Below are 18,099 nucleotides of genomic sequence, written 5' to 3'. Positions count from 1 at the left end.
CATTGATAAGTGGCTATTAGCCCAAATGCTTGAATTACCCTAGATGCATAGAACAAATGAAACTCAAGACGGATGATCAAAATGTGAATGCTTCACTCCTTCTTTAAAAGGGGAACAAGAATACCCTTGGCAGGGAATAGAGCGGCAAAGATTAAAACAGACACAGAAGGAACACCCATTCAGAGCCTGCCCCACATGTGGCCCAATCATATACAGCCACCCAATTAGACAATATGGATAAAGCGATGAAGTGCATGCCGTCAGGATACGGATGTAGATCTCTCCTGAGAGACACAGCCAGAATACAGCAAATACATAGCCGAATGCCAGCAGCAAACCACTGAACTGAGAACGGGACCCCCGTTGAAGGAATCAGAGAAAGAACTCGAAGAGCTCGAAGGAGCTCGAGACCCCTTATGAACAACAATGCCAAGCAACCAGAGCTTCCAGGGACTAAGCCACTACCTAAAGACTATACATGGACTGACCCTGGACTCTGGACTCTGACCTCATAGGTAGCAATAAATATTCTAGTAAGATCACCAGTGGAAGGGGAAGCCCTTGGTCCTGCTAAGACTGAACCCCCAGTGAACGTGATTGTTGGGGGGAGGGCAGCAATGGGGGGAGGATGGGGAGGGGAACACCCATAGAGAAGGGGAGGGGGAGGGATTAGGGGGATGTTGGCCTAGAAACCAGGAAAGGGAATAACATTCGAAATGTAAATAAGAAATACTCAAGTTAATAAAAAAAAAGATTTCAATAGACTGGTGTCATTTCCACTAAGTTCTCTCTTTCCTGTGTAGGTCAAGATGTGATCTCTCAGCTGCTGCTTCATCGTCATGCTTGTCTGCCTGAATCATGATGGTGATTTCTGTATCCAATTTAACCAAGAGACCCACTTCACACCATCTCTTTCTTCTAAACATTTTCTTTCCCATGATATTTTTTACAACTATAGAAAGTGACTAACATAAGCATCAGCTAGTTACAATAAGAGTGTATTTAACAGAGTCTGAAGGATTCATTCAAAGCTGTGAAGTGGTGTTACCCAGGGGATTTGGTCACAAAATGTGTTATCAAATTCCATAAAGCTAGCTTAGATAGGATGCCCGGAACACTCGTTGATTTAAATAGATGAATTCAGGAAGTTGGGCTTGTGAATGGGTTTGATGCTGCATTGTAAATGGGAAGCCTCATTGACTCATACTGCATAAGAAATAAGATCTTCACATGTTTGTTCTTCCTTACAACTCAGGGAAACCCATAACATGGCAGTCTACTTTTGACTTTCAGTGCCAGGTTTGAGGATGATTTACGTTTCTTACTTGCAAAACTGACACGTCAAACATTCTCTGCATCAACAAGCAATATATCACAGAGAAGATTCAACAGAACAGGTGAAGGAGGACTGTTGATCAAAGAATAATGTTGAAGAAGCATGCATTTCCTCTTAGTGTTCACACTATTAAAATGGATCATGAGAGAATTTAAGTTCCTTGGATTTCCTGAGAAAGACAGACTTGAATATAGCAAACCATGGGGTATGTTACACACATAGTCATGTTTTCATATGCAATGTGTTACCAGACTACTTATCACTACCCCATTGAACCATCTGGCTGGCAAATATGCATATACACATGTGTGTGCACTTATACGCATGTATGTATTTCTAACTACATATGTGTACGTGAGAAGATGTGTATACATGCATATATATGCAAGTATATGTATATATGTATATATATGTATATATATTTACTGCTTTTAAAATAAAAGGAGAAAGATTGGTGTATAGCCGTTTAGAATAAAAATGAAATGTAGTAAGTGTGAATTTCTCATTCATGTGATCTTTTTCTTTCAGCCAAACTAGGCATCACCTTTGAAATGTGCCTGTGTCATTGTAAATCCTGCTGGCTGTACTTGTTTATAATGACTTATACCTGGTATTCCGCTAGCATGGGGTAGAGAACTGGTATTAACTAGCTAAGGTCTTTCATTTTTTTATTTTATACTCATTACACTGCATTTCCCATGTAGTCTTGTGGGAAGTCTTGTGTTCGTTTGGTTTTATTCAAATTTAACATCAGAAATGATGTTTAGTTTTACTTCAGTGACATTTATTCCTTGGAAGAATGGAAACTACCTTTGTCTTAGTTGTCTCTGTAAGATCCCACTGCTGTAATGATATTGTGGATTGTATTCTAATCATGGGCATATAAAATTTAGTTACTATATTCATCACCATTATTTGTACATTCCATAGCATCATAAAATTCTAGTTAGGATAAAATGTGTTTGCATTGGAAATTTTAGTTTAGAAAATTCTAATGACTTTTCACTGCAATAGAAGGTGATTGCCGAGTGAATTTCTGTTTATTAAAGTACCTGAGTTCTATGTCTTTGCTAAGTTCTTCCTAGAATAAAAATTACTCAGGTTCATCACCTGTAGTAGTTAATTGGAAACCAAATTGATCTAGGCATAAACGAAGAGCATTTGAGTTTGGTTTCTATAAATTTACAGTTTCTAATGATTCCATTATGTGTAATAATTATATCTGAACTTCCTCTTTCCTAATGATGAAATTAGAGGTCTAGAGGAAGGTAGTTAGCTACGTGTTGACAGTATGCAGTGGAGTAAGGAGTAAGTAGTGTGTGTAAGATCAGCAGACACACCCTTCTGCTTGCTTTGTAACTTCTGAAAGGGGATTTAAACAGGAAAGATGGCTGTTACTTTTGAATTTGTTTCTGTACTTTCTGTGACAAAATATCTGATGGGGAAAACCAGTCACTTATTTCAAGGAAGGAACAGGGAGGCCTGACTTTTGGCAGTACATTGTTGGTTCTCACATGCTGGTAGACCGGGAAGCAGATAACACAGTACTGGTACCACAAGTAGTCATAGCCATTAAAATCTACCACTGAAAACCTTCTGCTAGCAAGGCCAGACCCCGAAAGTTAAACAATCTCCCATCAGTGGCCAAGTGTTCAATCACATGAACTCCCATCTCTTTGTCTGATCCTCCCATGCACTGCTTAGCATTTGTGTTAATGTTAAATAACCCCCCCCCACACACACACACACATGCAGAGTTTATCTACTGTCTGTCTGTTAATGCTAACCAAAGTGTAAATCATGCTACAAATGTGATAAACCTACTTGGCAGCCTGACTGATAACTTGAATTTGATACCTGAGACTGGAAACAGAGGAAGGGAAAGATTGATTCATACAAGTTATCTTTTGATACCCACAATTCAACTTACATTCTCCTACTCCCCAAATAAATTAAGAACAGGATGTCCTTGAACTGACAGGGACCACCCTGCCTGCTTTATGAGTTCGTGAATTAACTGTGTACACCAACATACCCAGCCACCTGTTGTGGGCACCCTGCCTATAAGTACTTTGGACTTCAATGGGTAAAACCAGAATGCTGAGGTCCTGTCCAGGAAGTTAAGAAATATCAGAAGACTGACTTCTTATTTCCCCTGATGATAATTTTAATCTTTTTGCCTATCAAACATATTAAATCCGTGTGCTGGAAAAGGGGCTGAGGAGTTTAAAACATTCATTGCTCCTCCAGGACACCTGGCTTTGCTTTGTAAAACACATAATATTGGTTGACAAAATTCTGGAACAACAAGAACAAAGGATGAAATGACCTCTTCTGATTTTTGTGGGAAGCACACGCACATGGTATACAGACAGAATACACGCAAAACATTCACACACATAAAGTCAGTCAATCCAAAGTAAATGAAACACAACTATGGTGGTCGCTTTCATGTTGACTGTACCTATTTCCAGGAGCATGTACTATTTGGTTTCTGTATTTTTATGACTTATCCTCAGTGAGTTAAAAACATGCTCATTTTCTGTTTTTTCTTCTGTTTCCATAGTCTAATTTACTATTATTACATTTTATGACAGTGATTCTCAACCTGTCTGTCATACCCTATTGGAGGAGGGCATAGAACAGTCTCACACAGGTTGGCAAAGACCTTCTGAAAATACCAATACGACATTACAGTTGATGATATTATCAATCTGACACTGATGCAGTAGCAACAAAACAGTTGTATGGTTGGGAATCACCACAGCATGAGGAACTGTATTAAAGGTCACAGCATTAGGAAGGTTGAGAAGCACTGCCTAATGCAGTGACTGGCAAGGAGTGAGGATATGGAGAGTGTGAAGGGAATGCTCAAGGCTGATCTTTCTCTACTCGTTCACTATTTGCACTAGGAAGGCATAGGCACAAACACCCATCACTCCCCTTCACAAAAGGAAATAGGTTACTTCTCAAATTAGGGGAATTACCATTATGGATTTTTTTGCTTTCCATACATCAGGTACTGGCTCTCCTCGAGAACACACATAAACTCCAGATTTTCTAAAAATGTTTTGGATCTTCTTAGGTATTATATGGAATTTTCTTCCCGATTCTCCCTGCAATGCAGAGAAGAGAGTTTACTTTTTATTTGGTCTTGAAATTAACTCTATTCTTTTAGGATGCATGCTTTCAAATCAACAATGTTCTTTAGGAATTACAGGATATTGACACATGAAAATCAAAATTATTAAATATAAAATATCTTCTTATATGCCTATTTACAACTTAATAGGATACCATCAAGAAGTTAAAATATTTATGCTAGCCTAGATTAAGAGAAAATCATTAACTGACAAACTTGACCTTGTTCTTGTTGAGACTAAGCTTAATTCATTATCAGTCAATTATTCTGCTTCTAGTTTAAGATGATTATTCATATTAATGAGGCCCCTTCTAACAGTCTTACTCTTCCATTGTGGGGAATCACAAAATGCACAGTTTTCATTTACAAATAAATGGCAATTTAATTGCTAGCACTGTCCATACCATAGAACCGGTGAAACTGCTTTATAGAAACACATTGGTCCACTGAGTCACATTCAAAAATCATTAAATTGCCACTCTTCATTCACACAGCCCCTCACTATAGGGCTATAGGTTATATAGCAACAGGTTTCTTAACCTTGAGCAGCTCACAGTGATAAAGCAGCCTCAGACTGGATATCAAAATATCTAAGTAAAGCACTACAATATTTTAACTGTTTGAATGTGGCACAAAGAATATAAGTTTATATTATTTTAAAATCCATAAAGAAGAACTTAAATGGAAATATACAGTAATTGACTCCCTGCATCTAAAAATGCTGGATAATTGGGAAAAACACTTGTTGTTTTTCTAGATGAAGAGCTTTCAACATACCCTCATAGAATCAAATAGAAAATGCTCTATTCTCAGAAGACAAACTTGATGAACATATTACAAACTGCTACATAGCCACAATTTCTCCTTAGTGTAAATACACATGAAATAGAGAAACCAAGGAGATGCTCTCATACAGGATCCTAAAATAGCAGTGTCCAAAGGTAGATAAAAATTGCATGCATTTTCCTGAGGGTAAAGTCACTTAGGAGATTCATGGATTATAGAAATGTCTGGACTTACTAAGAAGTACTTATTATATATAAGTATACAGTAGCTATCATCAGACACACCAGGAGAGATCATCATATCTCATTATAGATAGTCGTCAGTCAACATGTGGTTGCAGGGAATTGGATTCATCAAGACCTCTGGAAGAGCAATCAGTGCTCTTTTTTTTTTTTTGTTTTTTTTTTTTGGTTTTTTTTTGGTTCTTTCAGTCAGTGCTCTTAACCACTGAGCCATCTCTCCGGCCCAGGAAAACCGATATGGGAGAGGGTGAGGGAAAAGGGATGGGGGCTCATGGACCGGAATCCAGGAAGGGGAAAAACATTGGAAAAGTAAGTAAAGAAATATATCTAATAAAAATTTTTTTAAAAAGAAATATTATGGTCTAGTAACAGTCACATTTTAAAATCAGTCGAACATGTACTCATTTCTGCAAACAATACTTGTCAATCATCAGACATCTTCTATTGTACGAGGACTGCGCTCAGTCTTCCACTCACTATGTCTTTTGAGTCCATTCTCTTATTGGCCACCACTACCCACAAGGACTTACTGCTCACTTGCAGTTTGTAGAAATCTCCACATCTACAATGTGGACTCCCTTGAACAATCTTTCCATATAAAACTGGGATAGTTACACTATTGCTGAATTATAACAAAATTCATAAGAAAATTAATTTCACAAAGAAGCATTTTACCTTCACAGAGGAGGTAGAGCTGACATTATCCACATTCACACACCTAGGAACAACAAAGGAGGGCTTGTCAGGGAGCCTTGAGAATAACAGCATGCAACATTCTTCCAACCTTGGTTATGTGGCTCAATCCCTTCTTCATGAATAAGAAACCCAGGCAAACTATCCAGTAAACTTCAGGGGATTCTCTCTCACCACCTCCTGCCTCACCATAAGTGCCCCAGGATTCAGATGCACATGAGATCCTCAAGACCTCATGTGGATTCTGAGAATCCAAACTTCCATTCTCACAGACTCATGGCAAGCACTTTATCCACTGAATCATCTCCCTTCCTAAGGATGTTTGTCCATAACTCATGCTGTGTGGGAGATAATTGTTCAGCTTGTGATTATAGAAGAAATAAAGAAGCTGAAATCGGAGTACACAGAGGCAAAGAGAATGTCAGGTTCTGAACATTATACTTTTTACAGATTAATTTATTGTAAAATGCACACATTCTTACCATGGTGATGTTCCTGTAAGTCTCTTACCAGCTTCTAAAGAGGGAAGCAAAATTTGTCACAAAACAACTATAGGAAACATGACAATAAGTACAAAGGCTAACATTTGTGACCCTATATCCTTTGGCACCATTTATGAAAAGCCTTTAAAGTGAATAATTATTGGTAAATAATAAATATATGCAAAAACCTTTCTTCCCATTTCCTAGTATATTTTAAAGACAAAGAGAAAATTTCATCAAAAGTTACTACTTATAAAAATTGTTGTGCAAATTACCTATGATCCTGATCACTATCAGACACAGAAATTATCATCTTAGCCTGAACTGTTGTCCCATAGTGAAGGGTTAAAGGACAGCGTCATGTTGCCACTGCTGCTTTTTGCCTCTGGACTAGGGATGTTTGCAGCACTCTAGGTGAGCATGCTCATCTCATACAGTAGTGAAAGGGGCTGCTACAAAGGTCGACTTGAACTTCCTTCACTGTAGGGGAACATTCATTACTACCACCCGGAAGCACAGTCTCTGGTGACTGTCGTTGCAGCATAGTCAAATATAGGAGACCCAAAGACCTTTACAAAGTATTTCCAACTGCAAGTGTGACAAAGCTCTTGAGAGATCAGTGTGTTACTGTAGTCGAGATCATCTGAAGAAGATGTTAAGGGCCCTCAGATCTAGCATTGACCCCTAGCTCATTTCCAGCAAAAAGAAGTTCAACATCAACTTCCATTGCCGGCCATGGCAAGAGCAACTGGAAAGACTTCCTTAGTAGTTATGCAACATGAATTATTACTCCAGAGAGAAGCATGAAAGAAACTTGCAGATAGAGCAGCAATCACACATAAAACATTTTAAAAATATATTTCCATATATAAACCGTAGAGTGTCTCAAGTTTCACTCTCTGGATAAAGCCTGTCCTCGAAACATGCTTCAGAGAATGAACAACCCTAGTTCATTTCCTTTACAGTATGTAAAACTCCACTGCACACCCCTTGGCATTGCCCATGACCAGAGCAAGTTTTTGTCCTATCAACAAATGGGCTGAGAAAATGTCTCTATGGTGGACCGTATGCTCAGCATGTGTGGGGCCTCTTTCAGTCCTCGACAACACAAACAAAACTCCAGTGCTGAAATACATTTTAAAAAAAGACACCCACATTATGATAATTCTGTTTCCCTCAGGGTTATGTGTAGAGGGTCATTTAGGTTCCTCTACACTATTCTCTGGCTGGCTCTCTCCAAAGTAGGTATGAGAGATGCTGTGGTGTAGGTTGCTGAAAGGATAAATTCTGTGGTGCTTCTCCCACTGTTGGAATCTAATCTTATTCAGACTCAATCAAGGGATCATTCAGTGCTGTGTACTGGAGAATGATGTGGTTTTTCAACCTTCCATCTACTGTGCCAATGTTTTTTTTTTTTACTGGAAATTATGTCTTGCAGCATATAAATCAAGTATCACTATATCTTTTGCTAATTAATAGAACTACAGGGAAAAGGTGCTGTCAGAGTAGCCCATATGGAGGCTGCTTTCATTGAATGCTAAGAATATCAGTTTTCCCAGGAGCGGCAGGACACCTGCCTGAGACAACGCCGGAACCTGAAAGAAACAGACCGGATAAACAGTTCTCTGCACCCAAATCCCGTGGGAGGGAGAGCTAAACCTTCAGAGAGGCAGACAAGCCTGGGAAACCAGAAGAGACTGCTGCCTGCACGCACATCTCGGACGCCAGAGGAAAAAGCCAAAGACCATCTGGAACCCTGGTGCACTGAAGTTCCCGGAAGGGGCGGCACAGGTCTTCCTGTTTGCTGCCGCTGCAGAGAGCCCCTGGGCAGCACCCCACGAGCGAACTTGAGCCTCAGGACCACAGGTAAGACCAAATATTCTGCTGCAAGAAAGCTGCCTGGTGAACTCAAGACACAGGCCCAAAGGAACAGCTGAAGACCTGTAGAGAGGAAAAACTACACGCCCGAAAGCAGAACACTCTGTCCCCATAACTGACTGAAAGAGAGGAAAACAGGTCTACAGCACTCCTGACACACAGGCTTATAGGACAGTCTAGCCACTGTCAGAAATAGCAGAACAAAGGAACACTAGAGATAATCTGATGGCGAGAGGCAAGCGCAGGAACCCAAGCAACAGAAACCAAGACTACATGCCATCATCGGAGCTCAATTCTCCCACCAAAACAAACATGGAATATCCAAACACACCAGAAAAGCAAGATCTAGTTTCAAAATCATATTTGATCATGATGCTGGAGGACTTCAAGAAAGACATGAACACACTTAGGGAAACACAGGAAAACATTAATAAACAAGTAGAAGCCTACAGAGAGGAATCGCAAAAATCCCTGAAAGAATTCCAGGAAAACACAATCAAACAGTTGAAGGAATTAAAAATGGAAATAGAAGCAATCAAGAAAGAACACATGGAAACAACCCTGGATATAGAAAACCAAAAGAAGAGACAAGGAGCTGTAGATACAAGCTTTACCAACAGAATACAAGAGATGGAAGAGAGAGTCTCAGGAGCAGAAGATTCCATAGAAATCATTGACTCAACTGTCAAAGATAATGTAAAGCGGAAAAAGCTACTGGTCCAAAACATACAGGAAATCCAGGACTCAATGAGAAGATCAAACCTAAGGATAATAGGTATAGAAGAGAGTGAAGACTCCCAGCTCAAAGGACCAGTAAATATCTTCAACAAAATCATAGAAGAAAATTTCCCTAACCTAAAAAAACAGATACCCATAGACATACAAGAAGCCTACAGAACTCCAAATAGATTGGACCAGAAAAGAAACACCTCCTGTCACATAATTGTCAAAACACCAAACGCACAAAATAAAGAAAGAATATTAAAAGCAGTAAGGGAAAAAGGTCAAGTAACATATAAAGGGAGACCTATCAGAATCACACCAGACTTCTCGCCAGAAACTATGAAGGCCAGAAGATCCTGGACTGATGTCATACAGACCCTAAGAGAACACAAATGCCAGCCCAGGTTACTGAATCCAGCAAAACTCTCAATTAACATTGATGGAGAAACCAAGATATTCCATGACAAAACCAAATTTACACAATATCTTTCTACAAATACAGCACTACAAAGGATAATAAATGGTAAAGCCCAACATAAGGAGGCAAGCTATACCCTAGAAGAAGCAAGAAACTAATCGTCTTGGCAACAAAACAAAGAGAATGAAAGCACACAAACATAACCTCACATCCAAATATGAATATAAAGGGAAACAATAATCACTATTCCTTAATATCTCTCAATATCAATGGCCTCAACTCCCCAATAAAAAGACATAGATTAACAAACTGGATACGCAACGAGGACCCTGCATTCTGCTGCCTACAGGAAACACACCTCAGAGACAAAGACAGACACTACCTCAGAGTGAAAGGCTGGAAAACAACTTTCCAAGCAAATGGTCAGAAGAAGCAAGCTGGAGTAGCCATTCTAATATCAAATGAAATCAATTTCCAACTAAAAGTCATCAAAAAAGATAAGGAAGGACACTTCATATTCATCAAAGGAAAAATCCACCAAGATGAACTCTCAATCCTAAATATCTATGCCCCAAATACAAGGGCACCTACATATGTAAAAGAAACCTTACTAAAGCTCAAAACACACATTGCACCTCACACAATAATAGTGGGAGATTTCAACACCCCACTCTCATCAATGGACAGATCATGGAAATAGAAATTAAACAGTGATGTCGACAGACTAAGAGAAGTCATGAGCCAAATGGACTTAACGGATATTTATAGAACATTCTATCCTAAAGCAAAAGGATATACCTTCTTCTCAGCTCCTCATGGTACTTTCTCCAAAATTGACCATATAATTGGTCAAAAAACGGGCCTCAACAGATACAGAAAGATAGAAATAATCCCGTGCGTGCTATCGGACCACCACGGCCTAAAACTGGTCTTCAATAACAATAAGGGAAGAATGCCCACATATACGTGGAAATTGAACAATGCTCTACTCAATGATAACCTGGTCAAGGAAGAAATAAAGAAATTAAAAACTTTTTAGAATTTAATGAAAATGAAGATACAATATACTCAAACTTATGGGACACAATGAAAGCTGTGCTAAGAGGAAAACACATAGCGCTGAGTGCCTGCAGAAAGAAACAGGAAAGAGCATATGTCAGCAGCTTGACAGCACACCTAAAAGCTCTAGAACAAAAAGAAGAAAATACACCCAGGAGGAGCAGAAGGCAGGAAATAATCAAACTCAGAGCTGAAATCAACCAAGTAGAAACAAAAAGGACCATAGAAAGAATCAACAGAACCAAAAGTTGGTTCTTTGAGAAAATCAACAAGATAGATAAACCCTTAGCCAGACTAATGAGAGGACACAGAGAGTGCGTCCAAATTAACAAAATCAGAAATGAAAAGGGAGACATAACTACAGATTCAGAGGAAATTCAAAAAATCATCAGATCTTACTATAAAAACCTATATTCAACAAAATTTGAAAATCTTCAGGAAATGGACAATTTCCTAGACAGATACCAGGTACCGAAGTTAAATCAGGAACAGATAAACCAGTTAAACAACCCCATAACTCCTAAGGAAATAGAAGCAGTCATTAAAGGTCTCCCAACCAAAAAGAGTCCAGGTCCAGACGGGTTTAGTGCAGAATTCTATCAAACCTTCATAGAAGACCTCATACCAATATTATCCAAACTATTCCACAAAATTGAAACAGATGGAGCCCTACCGAATTCCTTCTACGAAGCCACAATTACTCTTATACCTAAACCACACAAAGACACAACAAAGAAAGAGAACTTCAGACCAATTTCCCTTATGAATATCGACGCAAAAATACTCAATAAAATTCTGGCAAACCGAATTCAAGAGCACATCAAAACAATCATCCACCATGATCAAGTAGGCTTCATCCCAGGCATGCAGGGATGGTTTAGTATACGGAAAACCATCAACGTGATCCATTATATAAACAAACTGAAAGAACAGAACCACATGATCATTTCATTAGATGCTGAGAAAGCATTTGACAAAATTCAACACCACTTCATGATAAAAGTCCTGGAAAGAATAGGAATTCAAGGCCCATACCTAAACATAGTAAAAGCCATATACAGCAAACCAGTTGCTAACATTAAACTAAATGGAGAGAAACTTGAAGCAATCCCACTAAAATCAGGGACTAGACAAGGCTGCCCACTCTCTCCCTACTTATTCAATATAGTTCTTGAAGTTCTAGCCAGAGCAATCAGACAACAAAAGGAGATCAAAGGGATACAGATTGGAATAGAAGAAGTCAAAATATCACTATTTGCAGATGATATGATAGTACATTTAAGTGATCCCAAAAGTTCCACCAGAGAACTACTAAAGCTAATAAACAACTTCAGTAAAGTGGCTGGGTATAAAATTAACTCAAATAAATCAGTAGCCTTCCTCTACACAAAAGAGAAACAACCGAGAAAGAAATTAGGGAAACAACACCCTTCATAATAGACCCAAATAATATAAGGTACCTCGGTGTGACTTTAACCAAGCAAGTAAAAGATCTGTACAATAAGAACTTCAAGACTCTGAAGAAAGAAATTGAAGAAGACCTAAGAAGATGGAAAGATCTCCCATGCTCATGGATTGGCAGGATTAATATAGTAAAAATGGTCATCTTACCAAAAGCGATCTACAGATACAATGCAATCCCCATCAAAATAACAATCCAATTCTTCAAAGAGTTAGACAGAACAATTTGCAAATTCATCTGGAATAACCAAAAACCCAGGATAGCTAAAACAATCCTCAACAATAAAAGGACTTCAGGGGGAATCACTATCCCTGAACTCAAGCAGTATTACAGAGCAATAGTGATAAAAACTGCATGGTATTGGTACAGAGACAGACAGATAGAACAATGGAACAGAACTGAAGACCCAGAAATGAAACCACACACCTATGGGCACTTGATTTTTGACAAAGGAGCCAAAACCATCCAATGGAAAAAAGATAGCATTTTCAGCAAATGGTGCTGGTTCAACTGGAGGTCAACATGTAGAAGAATGCAGATTGATCCATGCTTATCACCCTGTAAAAAGTTTAAGTCCAAGTGGATCAAGGAACTCCACATAAAACCTGATACACTCAAACTAATAGAAGAAAAACTAGGGAAGCATCTGGAACACATGGGCACTGGAAAAAATTTCCTGAACAAAACACCAATGGCTTATGCTCTAAGATCAAGAATCGACAAATGGGATCTCATAAAACTGCAAAGCTTCTGTAAGGCAAAGGACACTGTGGTTCGACAAATCGGCAACCAACAGATTGGGAAAAGATCTTTACCAATCCTACAACAGATAGAGGCCTTATATCCAAAATAAACAAAGAACTCAAGAAGTTAGACCGCAGGGAGACAAATAACCCTATTAAAAAATGGGGTTCAGAGCTAAACAAAGAATTCACAGCTGAGGAATGCCGAATGGCTGAGAAACACCTAAAGAAATGCTCAACATCTTTAGTCATAAGGGAAATGCAAATCAAAACAACCCTGAGATTTCACCTCACACCAGTGAGAATGGCTAAGATCAAAAAGTCAGGTGACAGCAGATGCTGGCAAGGATGCAGAGAAAGAGGAACACTCCTCCATTGTTGGTGGGATTGCAGACTGGTAAAACCAATCTGGAAATCAGTCTGGAGGATCCTCAGAAAATTGGACATTGAACTGCCTGAGGATCCAGCTATACCTCTCTTGGGCATATACCCAAAAGATGCCCCAACATATAAAAAAGACACGTGCTCCACTACATTCATAGCAGCCTTATTTATAATACCCAGAAGCTGGAAAGAACCCAGATGCCCTTCAACAGAGGAATGGATACAGAAAATGTGGTACATCTACACAATGGAATATTACTCAGCTATCAAAAACAATGCCTTTGTGAAATTCATAGGCAAATGGTTGGAACTGGAAAATATCATCCTGAGTGAGCTAACCCAATCACAGAAAAACACATATGGTATGCACTCATTGATAAGTGGATATTAGCCCAAATGCTTGAATTACCCTAGATGCATAGAACACATGAAACTCAAGATGGATGATCAAAATGTGAATACTTCACTCCTTCTTTGAAAGGGGAACAAGAATGCCCTTGGCAGGGAATAGAGAGGCAAAGATTAAAACAGAGACTGAAGTAACACCCATTAAGAGCCTGCCCCACATGTGGCCCATACATATACAGCCACCCAATTAGACAAGATGGATGAAGCAAAGAAGTGCAGACCGACAGGTGCCGGATGTAGATCTCTCCTGAGAGACACAGCCAGAATACAGCAAATACAGAGGTGAATGCCAGCAGCAAACCACTGAACTGAGAACAGGACCCCCGTTGAAGGAATCAGAGAAAGGACTGAAAGAGATTGAAGGGGATGAGATGCCATATGAACAACAATGCCAAGCAACCAGAGCTTCCAGGGACTAAGCCACTACCTAAAGACTATACATGGACTGACCCTGGACTCCGACCTCATAGGTAGCAATGAATGGCCTAGTAAGAGCACCAGTGGAAGGGGAAGCCCTGGGTCCTGCGAAGACTGAACCCCCAGTGAACGTGATTGTTGGGGGGAGGGCGGCAATAGGGGAGGAATGGGAGGGGAACATCCATAAAGAAGGGGAGTGGGAGGGGCCACGGAGATTTTGGCCCGGAAACTGGGAAAGGGAATAACACTTGAAATGTAAATAAGAAATACATAAGTTAATAAAAAAAAGAAAGTGATGTATACTTTCAAAATGGCATATTATCCCACTATTACAAACAAAGGCAGAATGAATTTTGCAGGTAAATCAATGGAACTTGAGGATATCCTCCGGAGTCCAAACAGGACATGTGTGTTATGTACTCACTTATAGATGGTTATTGGCCAAAAATACAGACACCATGCTATTATCCACAGACTCAGAAAAGCTACACAAGAAGGAATGCACAAGTGAGGATGCCTGAATCTCACTTAAAGGAGTGCATAAAGCAGTCCTAACAGGAAGACGGAAGGAGTGAACTGAATAGAGAAGAGATACGGAGGGCTATGGGATGGGTTTGGAATCAGGTGTGGGTAAGGAAGAGGAGAGATGGATGGATGGTCCTGAAAGTGAATGGAAATCTGCAACTGACAAGGGTGAAGTTTTTGTTTTTTTTTTTAATGAAAAAAGACAATGTGGGATACTATTCACCTACTAAAGACAAAGACATAATGACCTTTGCAGGTTAATGAATAGAACTTGAGAATATCTTCCTGAGTGACATAACCCAGACCCAAAAGACATGGATGGCGTATACTCACTTCTAAGTGGATATTAGCAATAAAGTACAGGATATCACTACTATACTCAGGACCAAAAGAAGATGAAGAAGAAAGGACCAAGAGAGGATTTTGAATCTAACTTAGAACATACCGGAAAATAATCAGAGGAGGCAGAGGAAGGAAAGAACTAGGTGGGAGTGGGTAAATTTGAGACAACTGAGTGTTTCAGGATCCGGTCTGGGGAGATACAGGGGAGATGGCTTGACAGCCATGAAAATGAATGGATAGCTGCAGCTGGCAGGGGTGGAGATGTCAAAAAAATTCACTTGGTCATCACATTAGATGCTGATAAAGCCGTTGATAAAATCAAGCACCCCTTCATGTTAAAAGTCTTAGAGACCTCAGTGATCAAATTTGCATACCTGAACCAGCCAATAAACACTAACAACTTATATGCAGAGAAACTTAAAACCAGAGAGTAAGCAAAGCTGCCCACATACAAAAGAGACCTCACAAAATCTACCAAAGAACTCCAACACCAAAGGTGATAAACCCTTACAGAAAAGTGTCTGAACAAGATTAACTCAAAAAACCAGCAGCCCTTCCTCATGCAACAGTTAAAAGGGATAAGAAAAATTTAGTCAAGCAAAACCCTTTACAGTAACCACAGATAACATTAAATAGCCCAGTACAACTCTAATCAAGCTACTTAAAGACCTGCCTGTCAAAAACTTTATGTCTCTGAAAAAGGAATTAACAGGACATCTGAAGATGGAAAGGTCTCCTATACTACAGATGGATAGGATTAACAAGGTGAAAATGGCCATCTTACAAAAAGCATCTTCACAGTCAATGCATTTCTCTTCAAAATTGCAAGACCATTTACAGACCTTGAAAGAGCAATTTTTTAAAAAACAAAAAACCCATGATAGCTGACAGATAGATAGATGATAGATAGATGATAGATACATAGATAGATAGATAGATAGATAGATAGATAGATAGATAGATAGATGATAGATAGATAGATATCTTGAATAATTAAATAATTTTTGGAGGTATCATCATCCCTGATATCAAGACATATCACAGAGCAATCATAACAAAAGCTGTATAGAATTAGTATAGAAACAAAAAGTTGACCGATGGAATCAAATCAAAGAAAAAACACACATACCTACCAACACATGATTTTGACGAAGGCAAAACCACACAATGGGGAAAATAGGAAAGTTTCTTCAACAAATGGTGCAGGTGTAACTGTATGTCTGCATGAAGAAGAATGCAAATAGATCTGTATTACTCAACCTGCACAAAACTCAAGTTCATGTGGATGAAAGACCTTGACATTGAAGCAGAAACTTCAATATACTGAGGACAGTACAGTAGACAATTTCCTGAACAGCACACCACTGTCCCAGCCTCTGAGATCAACGATTGATAAATGGGGACTCACAAAACTTAAAAACCTTTGTAAAGCAAAGGACACCATCAAAAGGACAAAAGAGAAGCCTACATTTTGGGAAAAGATCGTCATCAGTCTTACACTTCCAGAGAAATAATGGTTAAAATATATAAAATGCCCAAAAAGTTAGACAGCAATAAACCAATCTGAATATGGTGTACAGTGGTAAACGGAGCATTCCCAGCCGAGGATGCTCAGGAGGCCGAGAGACATCAAATGCTCATCTTCAGTCATCACTGAATGCAGATCAGACGGACGCTGAGACCATCCTACACCAGTCAGAGCAGCCAGAATCAAAACCTCAAGTGACAGCCATGCTGACAAGGATATTGAGCAAAGGGAACATTCCTCCATTGTTGGGGGGAGAGACATTAAAATCCCTTTTCTTTTTTTTTTTTTTCTTTTTTTCAGAGCTGGGGACCGAACCCAGGGCCTTGCGCTTGCTAGGCAAGTGCTCTACCACTGAGCTAAATCCCCAACCCCTAAAATCCCTTTTGAAAAGCAATTTGGCGGGTTTTTTTTTCCAAAAATTTTGAAATAGTTTTTACCTTAAGACACAACTATGTCAATCATGGGCATATACCCCAAACTTGCTCCACCATACCACCCAAGCACACTTGCTTAACTATGTTCATAAAACCTCTCCTTGTAATAGCCATGGACAGGAGACAACTGAAAAACTGATTAAGGAAATGTGGTATATTTGCACAATGAAATAATACTCGGCTATGAAAACCATGGAATTTGAGAAAATTGCAGGCAAATGGATGGGATTGGCAAACATCATATTGGATGAGGTAACTGAAACCGAGAAGGACAGGCATGGTATGTACTCACTTAAAGGTGAGGACCTTAGCAGCCATAAATTACAGAATAACCAGGCCACAGTGCACAGACCTAAAGAAGCTAAGTAATGAGGGCCCAAGGGAAGATGCGTGAATCTCACTCAGGAGGGAAAATGAAATAGATATCAGGATTCGATTGAGGGAGGGAAATTTGTGGGAGATGGGGAAGGGAACTAAGGTGCAGAGCAGGTGTGGTGTGGGAGCTGGGACAGAAGATACCAGTGGAGAGGCATCTCTGTGGTGAAACAAAGACCAGGAACCATGGGGGCTCTTAGCAGTCTATCTATGGAGCTGAGACTTGCAGAGCCTACTAGCAGCAGGTGATATGCAGCTTTCAGTGGTCATCTTCTGTACACAGGGGAGACTTCCAGGAGAAGGAGGAGAACACCAAAGCACTCAGAAAAACATCAACCCAAAATTTATCCTACCACCAAGATATGCAGGTTAAAATGGAACGGACATTAAGGAGATACCAAACCAATAACTGGACCAACTTGAGACCCACCCTGTGGGAGAGAGCCAGTCTTTGACTCCATTAATGATATTTTGCTATGCTTGCAGACAGAAGCCTTGGATAATTCTTCTGAGAGTCTTCATCAAGCCCTGGATAGAAACAGATGTACACACCCACAGCCAAATAAATATCAGGTGGAGGTTGGGGCGTCTTGTGAAAGAGTTGGGTGAAGGATATTGAATTCAAAGGAGGACAGTGCCATTGAAGGTTCAGAAACACAACAAGAAAACCTACAGATTAACCAACAGGGGCCCATGAGGGCTCACAGGGACTGAACCACCTA

The 18,099-nt window shown here is 39.6% G+C and overlaps 1 protein-coding gene across 2 annotated transcripts in view; it reads right to left on the bottom strand.

Moving 5' to 3' along the window:
* LOC148000454 (uncharacterized) overlaps nucleotides 1-18,099 on the bottom strand; it is a 79,064-nt gene that overhangs the window by 12,863 nt on the left and 48,102 nt on the right. For both annotated transcript variants that reach the window (XM_087589353.1, XM_087589352.1), the window contains exons 6-8: nucleotides 6,682-6,715; nucleotides 6,182-6,224; nucleotides 4,324-4,452 (exon numbers count right to left, since the gene is read on the bottom strand). In XM_087589353.1, the coding sequence (XP_087445479.1) occupies nucleotides 4,324-4,452; nucleotides 6,182-6,224; nucleotides 6,682-6,715 (206 nt within the window). The remainder of the gene's footprint in view (nucleotides 1-4,323; nucleotides 4,453-6,181; nucleotides 6,225-6,681; nucleotides 6,716-18,099) is intronic.

This window comes from Rattus norvegicus, chromosome 16, assembly GCF_021556685.1.
Source record: "Rattus norvegicus strain SHRSP/BbbUtx chromosome 16, alternate assembly SHRSP_T2T, whole genome shotgun sequence".
Classification (NCBI taxonomy): Eukaryota; Metazoa; Chordata; class Mammalia; order Rodentia; family Muridae; genus Rattus; species Rattus norvegicus.
The sequence above is the reverse complement of the archived record's forward strand: the minus strand, read 5'-3'. Positions and strand labels throughout refer to the sequence as shown.